Source organism: Drosophila innubila (assembly GCF_004354385.1).
Source record: "Drosophila innubila isolate TH190305 chromosome 3R unlocalized genomic scaffold, UK_Dinn_1.0 2_E_3R, whole genome shotgun sequence".
NCBI lineage: Eukaryota > Metazoa > Arthropoda > Insecta > Diptera > Drosophilidae > Drosophila > Drosophila innubila.
In genome coordinates, this window is record NW_022995380.1 from 14877928 (window position 1) to 14895004 (window position 17077).

The window sequence follows — 17077 nt, forward strand, 5'->3', positions numbered from 1 at the left end:
TATTTAATAATGAATCTGTTTTTGTGGGTTTACTTTGCTATTAGTCTGGTCAACAATCATTTAGCAAAGTGAACAACCATTGTATAAACTTGACTCAAATATAGCTCATTTAAAAGCTAAAAGCTACAAAACTGATCGTTTCAAAAGCTATACAATTTCTCACTCTCGCTCTCGCTTTCGTTAAGTGTGATCAGCTGCTTAGTAGAGTCACGAACCCAGAGAATATAGCGTCACACTTGCTTAGCCACCACAGAAGGTAAGCCACTAACAATTCGATCTTTTGGACGGGCCGTTTAGACAACTTTAAGACAACAATATTGACGTTTACTGCGACTGCGACTGCGACTGCGCTGCTGCTCTAGCCTAACTGGCGATCTGTCAGCACCGTCAGCATATTTAGTTTCAGTTGATATTCGTCGCTGGCTCTGAAAACAACACGCGGAATTGCTTAAAGAAACGAGTTGAATACAGCAAACTGAAAACAGACAGAGAACTTGCTGAGCAGGCGGCAATAATCATTTGAAATCAAATCAAATTAAATCGACGATCGACAACAGGTGCAAATTGGATCGAATTGAAAGTATATAATTAGAACGCGGTTAATCGGTGACTGGTGAATAAGCTAGGTTAAGTAATTGTGGCTTATATTATTGTGAATGTATAAATCTGTGTGTAATTGCTGTTGTGCCACATTTTAGTTTTAGTTGTTGGCTAATTGCGCGAGTAAAAGATACAAACCAAAAAGCGACAGCTCCAGCAACAGCAACAGCAACCGCAACAGCAGCAGCAGCAGCAACAACAACAACAATAACAATGACATAAAAGCAGCGCTCAAATTTCGCATGCGCAAAGTTTGTCTAGTTTTTGCATGTGTATTAGTGTATCACTAACTCACAACGTGTGTATATGTGTGTGTGTCTGTCTCAATCTTTGCTCAATCGCAATCTTTGGGCACTGCCAAAACAGGTTAACTAAAAGCAAACGTGTTCTTTAGGTTTGTTGACTTTGCAAACGCAAAACGCAAAAAACACTCCAAAGTTATTCACCAGCAACAACAAAAATTCCGCACAATATTGTGCACATACATATATTGTTTACATTTTGTGTTTGGTAGTGTGCAAAACTTAAACAACAGCAAGGAGAACAACAACTGGCAACTGCAACTTTAAGAACCGAGAGCTCAGGTAAGAAACCGCAGCCCTCATTAAAATTGTAAAAGGGCCCAAGCCTTGCGAAATTGCATCTCAATCTCAAGGATGATATTAACCGCAAAATGATAATGCAAAAGCACATCAGCAGCAACAACAACAATAACACCAACAACACCGGCAACAACAGCTTCGTCAACGACCTGCTCCAATTCGATTTATGCAGTCCAAGGTCAACAACAGCAACGACTTTAAAATGCAAACTCAGCTGAAGCTGAAGCCGAAGATAAAGCTGAAGCTGAAGAAGAAGCTGAAGAAGCAGCTGAAGTCGAAAACATTCAACAGAGTTGACGTTGCTGCTTCTTAAGTTATTGGGTGTTGTTGGGACTGTTGCTGCGGCTTTTATACCCTGTACTTAAAGAGTTTCCGGCTTTTATTAACTTATTAGTGTCCTATACCTAATGTTATTAACTATGTCCTATAAATCAGAAAATGAACACATCAGCTATCAGAACTTAACATCCAAAAGCTGCCACATTACTTATAAGCTAACTTCTTGTTAAATGATTATTTCCTCGAGACCCACGCAAATTGAAAATTAGCAAATAATATTAATAACATAATTTTTACTATTCAAGAAACGTGTTTGTATTTTTCGCAAACTCATGTTGCTGTGGTTTTGATATCATGCGGGGTATTTTTTTCGTTGAGCTGTTTTGACTTGAGCTGGTTGTAACGTAATAGCTTCTTGTTTTTTTGTTATGCATAAGTCAGCTATTGTTGTAGGTTTGTGCGAGTATCTTGATTGTATTTTGGCGAAGGGTATTGTGACTTAACATTTATAGATATTGTATGAACATTTAAAGCTTGAATTAGGTTTGATTTCACAAAGAGTCTTAACATAAACATGTGGCTTACATTAATTTCTAAAGTGATAATCAGGTATAGCTTTAGCTTCACGAAAAGGGTATTCAGACGACAGCTTGCTAAAGACAATGTTAACTATCTGTAAGGTCGTTGGTAGTCCTTCAACTCTAAATGGTCTGTTCATGCTCACATATCGGAGTCTTTGCTTGTCCCCGAGTAATTCATAATGATTTAATATGTTGCTTTAAACACGGCACTTAACCTTTTAGTTTCCACACAGAAACCGCAACGATGAGAGCAACTATTGCCTTAGCAACTATAACAATAACAATTACAACTATAACAACAACAGCAACAGAAACAAATAACAACAACTGAAACAATTGCGGCAACCGCATTACTTGGCGCTATTAAAACCGCAATACTCAACCTGTCCCGCTCTACCTGAAGTCTCGTTTGCCCTCTTGTTTATGGTATTTCGAAAAGTAAAATTAAATCAAGAAAAGGGTCAAATGTAAAGAACGCATATTTAAGTATCGTTATAGTCGCATTACTTCTGACTAATTGAATTAATAAATTACGCAACGCTTATGCAGCATTTATATATTCGAGTGTGTGTGAGTGTTAAGTGTATTCTTGCTGACTAAATTGGCTTATACGAGTTGGTAGTCCTTTTGCCATTGGACTTGGTCAAGACTTGGCGTCTTGGTTCGCATCATTTAATTATTTTACATGAATTGCAGAAAAATGTTTATAACTTGAACCAAGTCGAGTCACTTAATAAAACATTAACCATTATATTGTCCGATAAAAACGAATAAAATAAGCATAAACATTTCCCCATTGTTGCCTATGAATTTCGATTTTAATTTTGTACTAACAAATGAATCATTGTCATTGAGGGTCTTATAATGAACTGAAGCAACCATTATCGAATGCCTGCGAAGAGCACTTAACAATTCGCCAGTCATTCTGATACGAGATTATATTGATTATACGATACGCGTATATTGATACTACTTAATTGCATTTTTCCAAATTTATTTGCGGATTTTTTAGGCAAAATAGAATAAATAAAAAAAATAGAATAAATAAATAAATACAAAAAAAGTATTTGGTATGTACAATAAAAGTATATTTCATTTAATTTTTTTAATAAAAAAGATCGTTAAAAGTAAACCGTGATAAAAGAAAAAAATGCATTAATTATTAGTCTATTGGTCGAAAATGAAATTAATTTGAAATAATTTTTGTCATCTTGCAGCTGTTTATTGTAGATACAAAAATTCTAATTAGTCTGGACGAATTTAAATGCGTTTTCGTTTAATGTTTGAATGCACTCGTTATTCGAAAGTGCCACTAGCATTGAAATTTATTTAACATTTTGGCGCTTGTTTCAGGTATTAAAGTGCAATTAAAGGAGAACGACATCGTAGTCAACGCACATTAATGAAATTTATTATACTTTTGCAAATAGTATTCTCATTTTGTTATAAAATATGCGACAACTCATTAAAGTGTACATAAGGCTGATTGAGAACTTAATTTTCACGCAGAGATTTTAGAATTTGTCTTTAGTAATTCGAGTATATTGGCATAATATGAATGATTTTACGAACAACAATAGAAACAAGTGACTTAAAAATAATCCCTTGAAAGAGGAGTAATTAAAGAAGTCTTGTATTTTACAGTGTGTTGAAGATGAGTTTTACTCAATTCTAGTTTCCATAAGATATTTTTAACAGAGTATTAAATCTTCGGTACTTATCTTGTACTCTTTTTATTTGTAGATGTTTTCTATTTTTGTTTCTGTATTGACTTCAATTTGCACGAGCTGTCAACACATTTGCCGGTGTACGATTTTTATTGAGTTTTGTAAAGGCGATTCAACATTTTAACCATTTGTTGTAGTATTTTCAGTCAAATGAATTCCGTTGTAATGACAATTAATTTGCAAGCAATACGAACCTGGTTAAAAAACACAACGAATTAAATGAATATATATGTAAATAAATGTGCAATTATTCAATTAAAAATACCACACATTTATATATATTTCTCAAAATGACAGCGCGTAAAGGTTGACGCCAATAAAAATAGTTAACCGAATACAAAATACACAGCAGAAAAAAAAAAACATTTTTCCAAAAGGACAAAGTCGTAGTGTACTTTATGAAATAATTCAATGATAAATGGAATTTATACATTTGATTCAATTTAAAAATGTTATAATGCTATAATGAGAGGGCTTAAGTTGGGTGAAAATGATTTTATTAAAGGGATTTTCTGATATCTGATATATGCAATAGAAATAGGGTTATGCAACGGATTTATACGAATATAATTTGTTCAGCTGGCAGTTAATCTTCTTATTGAAAATTATTCGCAAACAGTAAAAATTAGGCTTCATAAAATTAATAATATACTATCAATCAATGCCTTAAAAAAGTGACAGTCATTACACAAAGTTTAACATGTAAATATAAAATATAATTATATTTTGAACTATTGAACTCAGTCTTCTGACTCCAGCCAGAATATCTTTTATATTTGGAATTGATTGCTTAAATTCCTTAAATAATTATTATTTTTTTATGATTGAATTTAGCTCGAGCGTCTTATGTGGTTAAGAAAAAATAAAAATCGATGTATTTTAATAAATTTCAATGATAATATTCAGCATCAAATTATGCAAATAAGAAAGTGAATATGTGAATGTGTGTATGAAATAGCAAAATAAAAGGCGGCCTCAGCTATAAACAATCAGCGAATATGAAAATACATTTTCCGAATCATATTTTTTTATGCCTAAAAATAGAAAAGGTTTTTTTTTTGGAAACAACTTCATGAAAATATGCAAAGTTTTTGCATTTATTCGACGACAACAACCACTAACAGTAATAAGCCACTTGTAAGGCAGCGATAAGTCCTCATCCTGCTCTCTCGACTAACTGTTCATGCAGCCCCCTTTTCCAGAGTGAATCTTACGTACGTCTAAGGTTTGACACATTTGCATAATCTGAAGCAAATCTTTGGTAACAAGTAATCGAAAATAAATTTGCATAACAAATAACGGCCGAGACAGGTCCTAGGCAGGATCTAGCACACATTCACAAGCACTTACACTCAGATATCGAACGGAAATACAGAATCTGCACTTGATGCTCAATATCAATAAGTATAAGCAGAGAATTCAAACAGGCGCGACTTTTGCATTGGAGCGAACAAAATTTAATCACAATTTAAATTGAAAATTCCCAACGCAAAAAAAGAAAATGAAGCAAAATTTGATGGCGTCGTCTCGTATTTATATTTGTAAATAGACAAACAACTGGCACAACTTGCCCGGAGCTTCAACGAGCAGAACACCAACATTGTCAAGTAATTGCCAAATGTTTGGATACATATGTATGTAAAAGTGATATTTGCATATAAACAGGCATATGTAGCCGATTTTCATTTGATGTCGCTACGCTTTTTTGTCGTCTCACTTATTTGCATATCAGTTTCAAAGGTTTTTGGAATTTTTTATAATTTTTACGAGCACCTAGGGAGAAGAAGGGGTTGCTCTCTGATTTTATTGAGAACAGCAGGAAATTGTTAAAAATGGAGTGGATATGATACTTTTAAATCGGCTTTTGACCAGTGCCAGTCTTAGTTCCATTTCAATTTTGGGGGTTTTCCCCAGACAAATCAGATTACGATTATTCACCAGGTGCAGCATAAACAAAGCTTGACTAAGCGCTGAGCCATCGTGACTAGAGCTAGGCACAAAGTTTGGCCAAAAGAGCTGAAAGCCGTAATCTGAGACGGCCAAGCGTAACCGAAGCACTTTTGGTAGTCGCCTGGTTACCTCATTGCAAGCAGCTCAGCTGTAAAGCCATTGAAAATGCAATACTAGCAAAATTTTTAATTATTTTTGTTTGTTATTATTTCTTTTTATTAAGCATAAATTAAGTTGAAAATTTTTGGAAAGCGCAGCACATAGAAAACCTTGAAAATTTTGTTGGACTAGCTCAATGTGCATAATTGTTTGGAAAATTCTTGTCAGTATGTGTGTGCGTGAGTATGAAATTAAGCAGCTACTGGAAATTATTGTATTGTTTGTCATGGTGCACAGTGTTAATTACAACATTTATTGTTTATAAACAAATAAAGTAATAAAATGGCAAATAAATTAAATGCATGTCGAATTGCTGCAGGTCATGAAAAATGAATTATGAGAAAGGACAAAACACAAATGTACATATATATATATACAAATATATGACCGTTTTTGGTTGGCTGCTCATAACGATATCTGTAAATGCATCGATATTTGGGTGGATATGTGCGTGCAATTTCAGGGGACATTCAATTGCAAAAGACAATCGGCAAACAAATATTTTCGTTCATTGCACAAAAATCGTTTGTTATGCTCAGCTGCAGTCATAGTCACTCCCAATCTGCTCGTAAAATACTATACGTATTTATAAAGAACGGGAAAAATATTATATTTTATTATATGTTATTGGCCAACAAAAATGATTTTTGACTTTTAAATTGGGATTCAACGACATTTTCATTCATTTGCTGTTTTACTCCATTGAATAGTCAACTCAAAAGTCTTTATTTAAATGATTTAAATACTTAAAAATGATAGGCATTACATTTTTATTTGAATTGAAGAAATACAAGACTGCAAAAAATAAATAATGTTGAGACACAATTACCGCAATGGCAAATGGGCATTTTACTCGAACAATCCCCAAAGAAAATATTCTTAAGAAAATCAAATTTTTTGCACATTTTCTTTTTTTATTCTTATAATTTGTTTAATAAAATTTGCTTTATATTTCGCTTTTTTCTAAAAATGTTACTTGCAAGCTTTGCTAAAAAGGCAATAAATGCTTTTGAATATTTGCTTTCTCACACAAAAGCGCAAACAAACAAAAACTCGCACTTCCTTCCAAACTCACAAAGTCACACACACACATAGACGCATGCTTCGTGCTCATATGCAAATAAATGCTAAACACTCTTGAGTTGGGGGAAGATATGGGGTGGGAGTGTGGTAGGGACATTCTGCACCAACTTTTACTTTAAGACTTTCGTTTGACTTGATTTTTCACAGCGGCGAATTTAAATGCTTTTCTATATATGACACTAACAGGGCGTATACACGTTTTTAATAGATTTCAAATGAATACCAAGAGTTCAATGTATGCATTTCGATTGCTTTGTTTGTTATTGTATTGTGTTGGCTTTTCTAAGTGACTGTCGGGGTCAGAGTGCCTATGCGATAGGCGACTTCTAAACTCTCTTCCTGTATCTGTCTTATAGTAACTTACGATATGCCTGTGTCTTGCGGTTGTCACACAAATAACAGAAACACTTTCCCTGCAATCTCTCTCTCTCTCTCTCTTTCTTTGTGATTGTGTTTGTTTCTGTGCTGCCATGTGCATGTCAGTCGTTGTCTACCCCAATTCCAATTCCAATCCCAATGGGTAACCTGAAACATGCTCCACCCGACCAGACGCAATGTACTTTATGTCCTCGTGCTGTTGATGACGGTGCCGTCGTCTCGAGGCTGTTGCTCCTACATCTCCCTCTCTACAACGGCTGTTGCAGTGATTGTCAACGTCATCATCATCAGCGTCTGCCTCTGTTGCCGCTAATCCTTGTCATGCTCCTGCTCGGATGCTACGCTGCAGTGACTCTTGTACTTGTTGTTGTTATTGTCAAGTGCAAATGTCTCTGTAAAATATGCAAAGACATAAATATTTCAATGGGCTTTGTCTCGGTGTGAGAAAAACTGCAGCATGCTGGCCCTTAGAGATGCTCAGAAATCACGGAATGAAGTCCTTTTCAAAGTGATTTAGCGAAATTCTTAAAATACGATTTAGTTTATGTAAAACTAAAACTTGGTTTTTAGTTCAATTTGCTTTTTCTTTTGTCAAATACCAACAGCATCTGCACCCAAAATATTAAATTTTTTTTGTATTTATTTACAAAACACGATAGTTAAAAAAACTTTCCTGTAAAATTAGCTTTTGTCGCTTGCGTTATTTTTGCAAATATGTTTTTCACGAATATTTTCAGTAAGCTGCATGCTACTTAAATCACTTTCAAAGAGAGAAAGAGAGAGTATAGTCAAGTGATTAGGGTAATAGCTTTTATTCTCTAACAATCCTAAGTTCGGAATTAATTTAAATAGCTATATGTTTAAGGGATAAAGTCCATACGTCAAGTATCAATTATTCACAAATTGTAGTTCAATTGTAGCAAATGATTAAGTTACTATTTCAAATCCCATTGAAAATGGACTGCTAATGAAACTGGTTATCGTTCTCAACGCTATAACTATCAATAATTGACTATCATTATAAGAACTGTAGTCTGGTTGAGCTTGTCTTCAAGCTGAATTTTTACAGTGATTAAAAAAGTCATAGCCTTGGACATTTCTATGTATTGTGCCATTTGTTGTCTCTTTTACAATACTTTTAGTGCCTGTTTTTTATTTGTGCGTGGGCGTGGCAAGGTTAAAGTTATGGTATGAGGTTACATTTTCTATTACTCAAACTGACCTCAGTCAATTTGCCATTTTGTGCACAAGATTTCGAGATTGAATATTTTCGCATTGAATACCCAAAATTTTCGCATTGTATCAAAGCGAGAGGACTGCTCGGATGTAAATCTTTATTGGAATTACATTTCCCTTCTATTATACGTATAAATTACATATCATTTTGTAATAGACAAACTGCAATCATTTGCATACGAATACTTGCAAAGTGGCTGTCGTCGCAGGGTTGCCATTGTTTTCACAGATTTGTCGAGTAAACACGAAGAACGCAGAGGCATATATTTATATATAATATAACAAGATTCACTGTCAAGTTGAAACAACAAATATCGAGTCATACGAGTAGTTTTCAAATACTTTGATAAATAGTAAACACTCGACCTCCGTTGTTTTTCGATTTATGACAGTTGGACTATAGGCAGCTCGATTAGCAGCTTGGGTTCGTAACCGGTTCTCGGTATTGAAAAAGTGACTAAGTGCAATAAAATTGTCAGTGTTTTTCCCCCGTGTTACTTTGGAATTGTTTGACTTTTTGACTATTTGTCTAGCCACACACACACACAATCTTGAGGATGCACATTCCTTGTTTGTGTTTAGTGCACCGTTCAAAGTCAACCAGAGATATAACAAATTATTGCATAAGATGGAAAATCTTCAGTTGAACAAAGCTGATAATAATTGACATGCAGTTGCTAATTTCATCAGCTCAAAGTGCACCCCATTCACTTAAATTGAATACTTGTAACCAAGTGAGCAAAGTATGGAAGCTAGTACATGAAAGTGCAGTGGAAAGGTTGCATAGCAACAATGTCTCTGTATGTGTGTGGGTTTGTGTGCCACAGCATTAATGTCGCAATTAAACTTTTATAAACTGTAATTGCTGATTTGTTAAGACATTGAAGTCTTCTGAGTTGTTGCTTGCCTACAGAAAATTTCAAAGTTTAAAAACACCTCGAAAACAAATTAACTGCAGCGTGTGGGATTGCAAATAGGGGAACTTTTCGATAAGTACTTATACATATACACTTAACTGAGCATACATTAATATATATTAGATAATAAAGGGTGTCAAATGTCAGCAACAAATTAAAGTTCATATAGGGCTCGAGAGAATGAAATCATTTATTATACCCGTTACTTACAAAATAAGTAAAAGGGTATATTGTGTTCGTTGGAATTTATGTGACAGGGAGAAAGAGGCATCTCCGACCCCATAAAGTATATATATTCTTGATCAGCATCAACAGCCGAGTCGATATAGCCATGTTTGTCTGTCTGTCTGTCTGTCTGTCTGTCTGTCTGTCTGTCTGTCTGTGTGTCTGTCTGTCTGTCTGTCTGTCTGTCTGTCTGTCTGTCTGTCTGTCTGTCCGTCCGTCTGTCCGTCTGTGTAAGCGCCTAGATATCAGAGACTATAAGAGATAGAGATATCACACTTTCACCAACAGGCTTCAAATGCGGTCATTAACGTTATCTATTATTATTATCTATTATCCCACTGAATTGCAGCCAGATCGGATAAGTAGAACGTCAGATATGGCGATTTAATGTTTTCAAAGTAATACAAGTAATTTCTTTAAAGTTCTTTCATAAGTAACGGGTATCCTATGGTCGGGATCTCGATTTTGTAATGCTTTGTTGGGAATCCCTAGTTATATAATTATATATAAATATCAAAAATTGTGCACTGTTTAAGGTTGATAGTTACATTAGTTTCAATTTAATACTAATAATTCAATTTAATATTTAATACTTAACCGATGACTTTTAAGTACAACATCTGATTGGTTTAAAGTAACTGGTTCATCTATAAAGGTTCCGCTTTGTTGATCAAGTCAGATTATGTGTCAAATCGATTGAAACACCGCCATTTTGCAACTGACCAGCTGGAATTGTAATGACGATTGCTTATGCAGCTGCAAACATGAAATTTGAGCGCACAGTTTTCAATTAACAGGCACCACCAACAAATGCGCTGAGTCAGACGCATAAAGGAGGGTCAGGGGTCAGGGGAATTACCGTCAGAATAGTGCAACGAATTGCAAATTTTACATGGTTAAAAACTACTAGACACAATATTGATTAATTGTATTATGACACTACAATTAGCGCTTGATAATTGCTAAAGCAAATGAGAAAACTATGCAAATTACCTGCGTAGTTATTAATGCAACTCTAAATATACTTAAGCCGATTCGAGCTGTTCTTTTTCGCTAAGTGTAGTCCGGTCAGCTTTTAGTGTTATGCGCAATCAAAAAATATCACGGAGAGTTAACAATGTTGCGCTAAAGCTCAAAACGCATAAAAGTATGCTACGTGTAATGAAAACGATATGTTCATGTGTGGGTGAGGATGTTGGTATGTGTGTGTGCTTGTGTGTTTGTGTGTTTGGCAAGGGTCGACTGTGTGTCCTGGCTACATTGAAATAGCTTAATCAATATTACTGCGCAAAATGTGGGCAAAACAACGTAATGCTTTAAACTTCCCCCTCAGCGGGGATGTGGCAATGTGAATTATCCTTTCATGTCCCGTTTATATAGGAGAACGATTGTAAATTTATTTGTATGCTGCTTACGGGCTTAATAAACTGTTTCATCTATGTCCGAGTACTTTATCCCTCTCACAATGTATTGCAGCACTTTCAACTGATTTAAAAGTGGTCTTAATAAGCTTTATATGGATTTAAAGTATAGTGTCATAATGGAAATGGGTTTGAGGATCAATTTGAGCTTAAGTCTTACATATAACTATAATTACTAGCATTATCTGACAGCAATTTAGATCGAATCATATGGTCACATTTATAATTTACTTAGCAGTAAACTACAATGGAGAAATAATCAGTCTCGCCCAGCTTCGATGATTATTACTAACAAATGTTTCGTAATAATTGCGGTACTTACTTCTTGGTAACAAACACATACTCACAAGATTAAAAAGAAACACAAATAATAGGCTTCATTAAATACAAATGTGCCTTGGCAAACGACCAGCCCACAGAAAACCCAAGACCTCAAGCCCATAACCCATAACCCAAACCCCTAGCCCCAATCCTCAAACTGGGCCAACAAATGATATATGGGTGTTCATTTGTGAATTTGCTACAAAATGTTGCGGCTGCTGCTTGAATACTGTTTGCCGAATTTTCGATTTTTATTTGGTAAACATGAGATTCTATCCTAAGGGGAGTTTCAAGATTTTTCTTTTTTTGCATGTAAAAACAATGACCATTGTACACAATTGAAAACTGTTACCATTTGTTATTGCAATTTGTTGGTTAGTTATAATATTGTTAAATGCTCAGTTCGAATACACAACTAAAGCAGCAATGAAACTTTGCAACCTTTTTTTGTACTAGTTATAACATAATTTGCAAAAAAAATGTCCCTTAAACATGGCCAAAATATTCGGCGAGAGATGTTGCAAATTATTTGCTAACTATTATGGCAAATCTCATATGCATGTCTGTGTTTGCAAGTGTATTTGTATTTGTGTAAGTCGCACATTACTAACACATGAGCGCATTTTTTGGCGTTGACCGGCAAATTTTTGTTGTTAAATTTATTGAGCGTAAAATTCTGTGCAAATTTTTTTATTTATTTTTTTTGGCTAACGACAACTGCCTGAAATGCAGAGCAAAGTAGAGAAGCAGAGAGACAGAGAGAGAGAGAGAGAGAGATAACTTTTTGTGTATGTGCAAAAATAAATATAAATATTTATTACTTCTACGAAAAGTGACTTTCAGAAGGCAAAACTTGCTTTTGGCTTTGGTTTTAGTACCCAACACATCAAATGCTTTTTATATGGAAATGAACCGACTAAATATGTGTGTGCCGAGAAGAGCCATTGACCCATTTCAAAAGTGCCTTAAACACTGCCTTGTTATGATGGCAAAGTATTTAGACCAAACTAAGCCGAGTTCCTATGGACATCAAATGATGCATTCAAGCAACTAATGGCGCATGGATTCCAAAGAAATCAGACCCCTGAGCAGGTAATTGAAGAATCCAGTGAAAGAGGGAGTGAGGTAGACTTGTAAAAAGCTCAGAAATTTATGAAAAGACCTTTAAAATATTTCAATGAATTTATTTAAATTGAATAATAAAAAAATGTTTATTTAAAAATATTTATGGTATTTTAACGTGCATATAGAAAAAACTAAATAAATATTTTACAACTTAATACTTATATTTAAGAGCATTTTGGCCCAGCTTAATATCGAATCCTGTATGTGAACGGACACACGGCGATTAGGTCATGATTAACATCTCAATGTGCACTAAAGTTTATGTGAACGATAAACATTTACTGCTGACACCATAAAGGCAGAAGATCATATTCTTACATATAATATTTGAGCTATAAATATATGTGGCACATCATATAATTGCAGTAAACCAAGAGCTGTACAAATATGTGACCCGCATTGCAATAAACAATGCCACAGACTCTTTCCATATGTTTACAGACCTATTTACCTGTCGCAGAAACTGACGCAACTTTTTTTCTTCTGAAATAACCAATATACTTACTTAAAGGGAATCTAACAGTGATATTGTATTTGTGTGTGTGTGTGTGTGTGTATGTGTCGGCACATTTACTCATGTATCTCAATGGCTAGACAAACGCCAGGCACCAGATAATCATTTCATTTTATAACTTTTTTTATTTGCCGCCTACGAACAAAAAGGAAGGAAGAAAGAAAAAATCTTGCCAGCTTTCTAGTCTTGTTGCTATTGTTGTTACAAATGTTGTGTGTTCGTTTTATTGCGGCGTTTATATTTGTTGCCAGGAAATACCTTTGTGTGCTCACATTCCATAGATAGATACAATCGCAGCACGCAACAATTTGCACTTCTTTATGTTGCTGAACTTCAAACTTTGTGTGTGAGCTTGTGTTTGTTTTGGTATTTTATTTATAAACATATTTTACTTTTCATGCATGTGTGCTGCTGCCACGCCCCCAAACCTCTTAGCAATGCTTGTATGATTTTATTTATTTCCGTATTGCCTGCCTGCCAGCCTACCTTCTTCTACCCGCCAGCCTGTCAAGTTGGCACCTGTTCCCCACTTCAAGCCATAAAACGGATACAAATCTGTGTAGCCGATACAGATACAGATACAGATAAAAATACAGATGCAGATGCAGATACAGACACGTGGAGGCACGTGAAACTTTAAAAGATTTTCCGAAACCAAAATAAAAATGAAAATCGGCTTTGGATTGTTCACGTGCCGTTTGCTGCTTTATTACAATAAAAGATACTTTTGTCTGTTTAGATACACTCGAAGTTGGCTAACACCTTTTGCTGTTTGAAAAATTATTGCACAAAACTTTTTGTTGCTTTTGCAATTTGCAGACACTCAAAGATGTGTACGTGTTTTGTTTGCTTGTTATCTGGCCAAGGTACTAGTTATCTTTCCCAGCAATGTTTGGACTTAGTTTTGAAGTTATTTGATTAAATTTGTGGTTCCTGTGGTGAATGGTGCTCCCTTTCCAGTTGGCTTGAGCGAACATACTCGTAACTAAAAGCAATCAGGTTAGTTCTAAGGTCTTGCCAGCAAAAGATAAATAAAGTTTTAATTAGGAACATTTACCAGTGGACATCTCCACAGGAACCAACAAGGGGTCAGCTTTAAATGTGTGAGCTGCATGCAAATTCAATTAAATCATGTTGGAGTAACCACAATGTTGTGCGGTTAGCCACTGACTGTTTTCGAGACAAGTTGATTTATATAAAACATCTGATTAACATCAGTTGATAACTATAATTTCGCAGTTTGATTTCCCTCTTTCTCACTTGGCAGCGGAAACGGATGTTGATCGTCTTTTATGACCAGATTACTTAACATTTCTTTGTGAATTATAACGACAAGTAAGTTTTATTTCGGAAATTCGGCTAATGAATGTTGTAAGCTTAATGTTTGGGAATTGATTGAACAACAATTTAGGCAACTAGTTAAATCACATTTAACTTGTCAATAGTCACATGACGTATACGCAATAATTGTCATTTGGTAACTAAAAGACAATAAGATTTCTATTTTAATTATATAATTTCTTATCCATATATGCCAGTTGATTATTTAATTATTTCGAAAAGGGAATCCAAATTATGAAGCTTGCTCCTTTCCAGTGGCTAAGCTCTTCATGTGAAGACAATAATACTTTGACCTGACAGCTACTTACATGTTTAAACAATATTTCTTAATTGAAATGCTGCGGGCCAACTCCTGACGTGTATTGCCAGACAGAGAAGGACGGCAGGACAGCCAGAGATAGATAGAGAAAGTGATGGTGCGAGATAGGGAGATGGGGAGGGGAAGTGGCAGGGGCAGGCAAGTATAATGCTTGTAACCAGCTCAACATTTGCAATGACAGCATTTGGCCAGGCCATTGCTCATGAGCTTTTGCTATTCCCCTCAACACCACAATAGCCTTAACCCTGGCCTTAGCTCTGCTCTAACCTCAACCAGGCTACAGAGAGAGAGAGAGAGAGGGAGAACTGTGGACCACTTTACCGTTCCACAACTTGTGCTTACAATTTTGCCAGCGCTGCAAGCGAGCTGAGCAGAAATTAATTACATTGAAGTCATTTATCAAGAAAGTTTATTTCTTGCTGGCCCAGGAACCCTTCACCCCCCCTCCCCCATCAGTATTCCCTTCCTGCTTCCTTCCTTCCCCCAATAAAAAGGGCCAAGCAAAGCGAAAGCAAAACAGAAGCAAACCTCGAACCACAAGATGTCAGTTGTTGTTTACTTTGGGTTAGTTATTTGCCGTTGTTATGCTTATTTTTATTTATTTGCTTCCATTGTTAGTGAGAAGTAAATCAATAAATGAATCGGAGCTTAGGCTCCAATATTTTTTTTGTTGCCATATATTCGGGATTTTTTTGTATTTCAGAAAAAAAATAATTGCAAAACTTTTGGCGGCAATTGGCAAATTGTTTGCTGCATTTTCGATTAGCAAAATGTCAATTTGAAAACAGAACAACAAAAAGAAAAGCAAATTTTGGAACAGTAGCCAAATCGCAACTAACCCATCAGGAGGTCAGATGCGAGTCAGCCAGTCAGCGAATGCGGGTAGAGATGGCCATTTTGAAATTTCATTCATTTCAGTTTGCTGCTAGTAGAAAATTGGCAATAGCCAAAACAACTTTGAGCTGCCGCTACATGACAGCAATATCCATCACGGGCTCACTGCAATGGCCAAGCTTGGGTCATGCTGCCATATAGAAAAATTGGTTTAATCAACTGTGAAACAAGTGCAATAGCACTACCAACAGCAGCAGCACTGACAAAAATAGTCACTATAAAAACAACAACAACAATAACAACAACATCGGCAGCAACAACATCAATTGTACAACAAAAGTGACAAGAGAATGGCAATCGTTAGAACGTTGCTGGGCTAGACGCGTATTGACAGCTTTGGGTATTGGGAGGTGACTCCATTTAAGCTAACTGCTGCGTGGGTCATGCCAGGCCAAAGTTATATACATATATATACATATCGATTCACTTTCCTTGTCAGTGCACAGCAACAGCAACAGCAGCTGTGGCAGCAGCAGCAGCAAAACGTTTGCCAATTTCATTTTTATTTTTTAGTTTTCAATTTTCAAAGACACGTACTGAGTAGCATTTGTATTTGTATTTGTATCGTACCATTTACAGCCAAATAACATGGACGCCGAAGCCGATGGAGTGCCGCCAACGGCGCCAGTTGCAGCTGCAACAACAGCCAACAGCGATCTAGACTTGGCCGCCCGTCGACGACTCTTCATCTCACAGCCATCGACACTGGCGTCGCGTCGCCAACAGGCGGTCTGTGTAAGGCGCGCCCATAAGATGTATGGCGGCGGCAAGAATCCAAATATCGTGCTGGATGGCCTCAATATGACAGTGCCCAAGGGTTCCATGTAAGTACACAGCGCCTAACAACTCAAGACTTTTTAGATAACCATATCAAGATATCAAATTGAAGAAAATTTGAAGAACTTAAATGAATTTTAAAGATTTTTGAATTCAAAAGAGATTTTCATATTTGGAATGTGACACCAAATGTCTCATACCGATTTCGCAATACCGAATCGAATCCATTATATATTGAAAACTTGGTTGAATAGCAGAAAATTAAAGGCACTTAGCGAACTCGCTTATGTAAATGGATGAGGATTTGGATTGTAATTTGTGGGCTTAAACTTGCAACGGACGTTTACCAAATGGGCAACAGCTTGCAGCATAAACTAAACTAAATGTAAATGCAGTTGGTGGTTAATGTGGGTGGACTGACTGTGAGTTGTGTTTGTGTGTGTAGGTGTGTGTGCGTGTAAAATGTTATTGACCGCATTTAACAGTCGTATTGTTGTTGCCAAGGGCCAATGAGGCGAAGATGAAGCCGACAACGTCGACAAACGATAAGTGGGTCAATGTCAGCACTTGAAAAACTGCCAAATTAACACACACAGCGAGTGTGAGTGTGTGTGCGTGCGGTGTGTGT

At 35.8% G+C, this 17077-nt stretch overlaps 1 protein-coding gene across 1 annotated transcript in view; it reads left to right on the plus strand.

Moving 5' to 3' along the window:
- The first annotated feature begins 410 nt into the window (after nucleotides 1-410).
- Nucleotides 411-17077, plus strand: part of LOC117789727 (ABC transporter G family member 20) — a 45190-nt gene continuing 28523 nt past the window's right edge. The window contains exons 1-2 of the mRNA XM_034628839.1: nucleotides 411-1184; nucleotides 16252-16496. Coding sequence (XP_034484730.1) covers nucleotides 16261-16496 — 236 coding nt within the window. The 5' untranslated portion in view covers nucleotides 411-1184; nucleotides 16252-16260. The remainder of the gene's footprint in view (nucleotides 1185-16251; nucleotides 16497-17077) is intronic.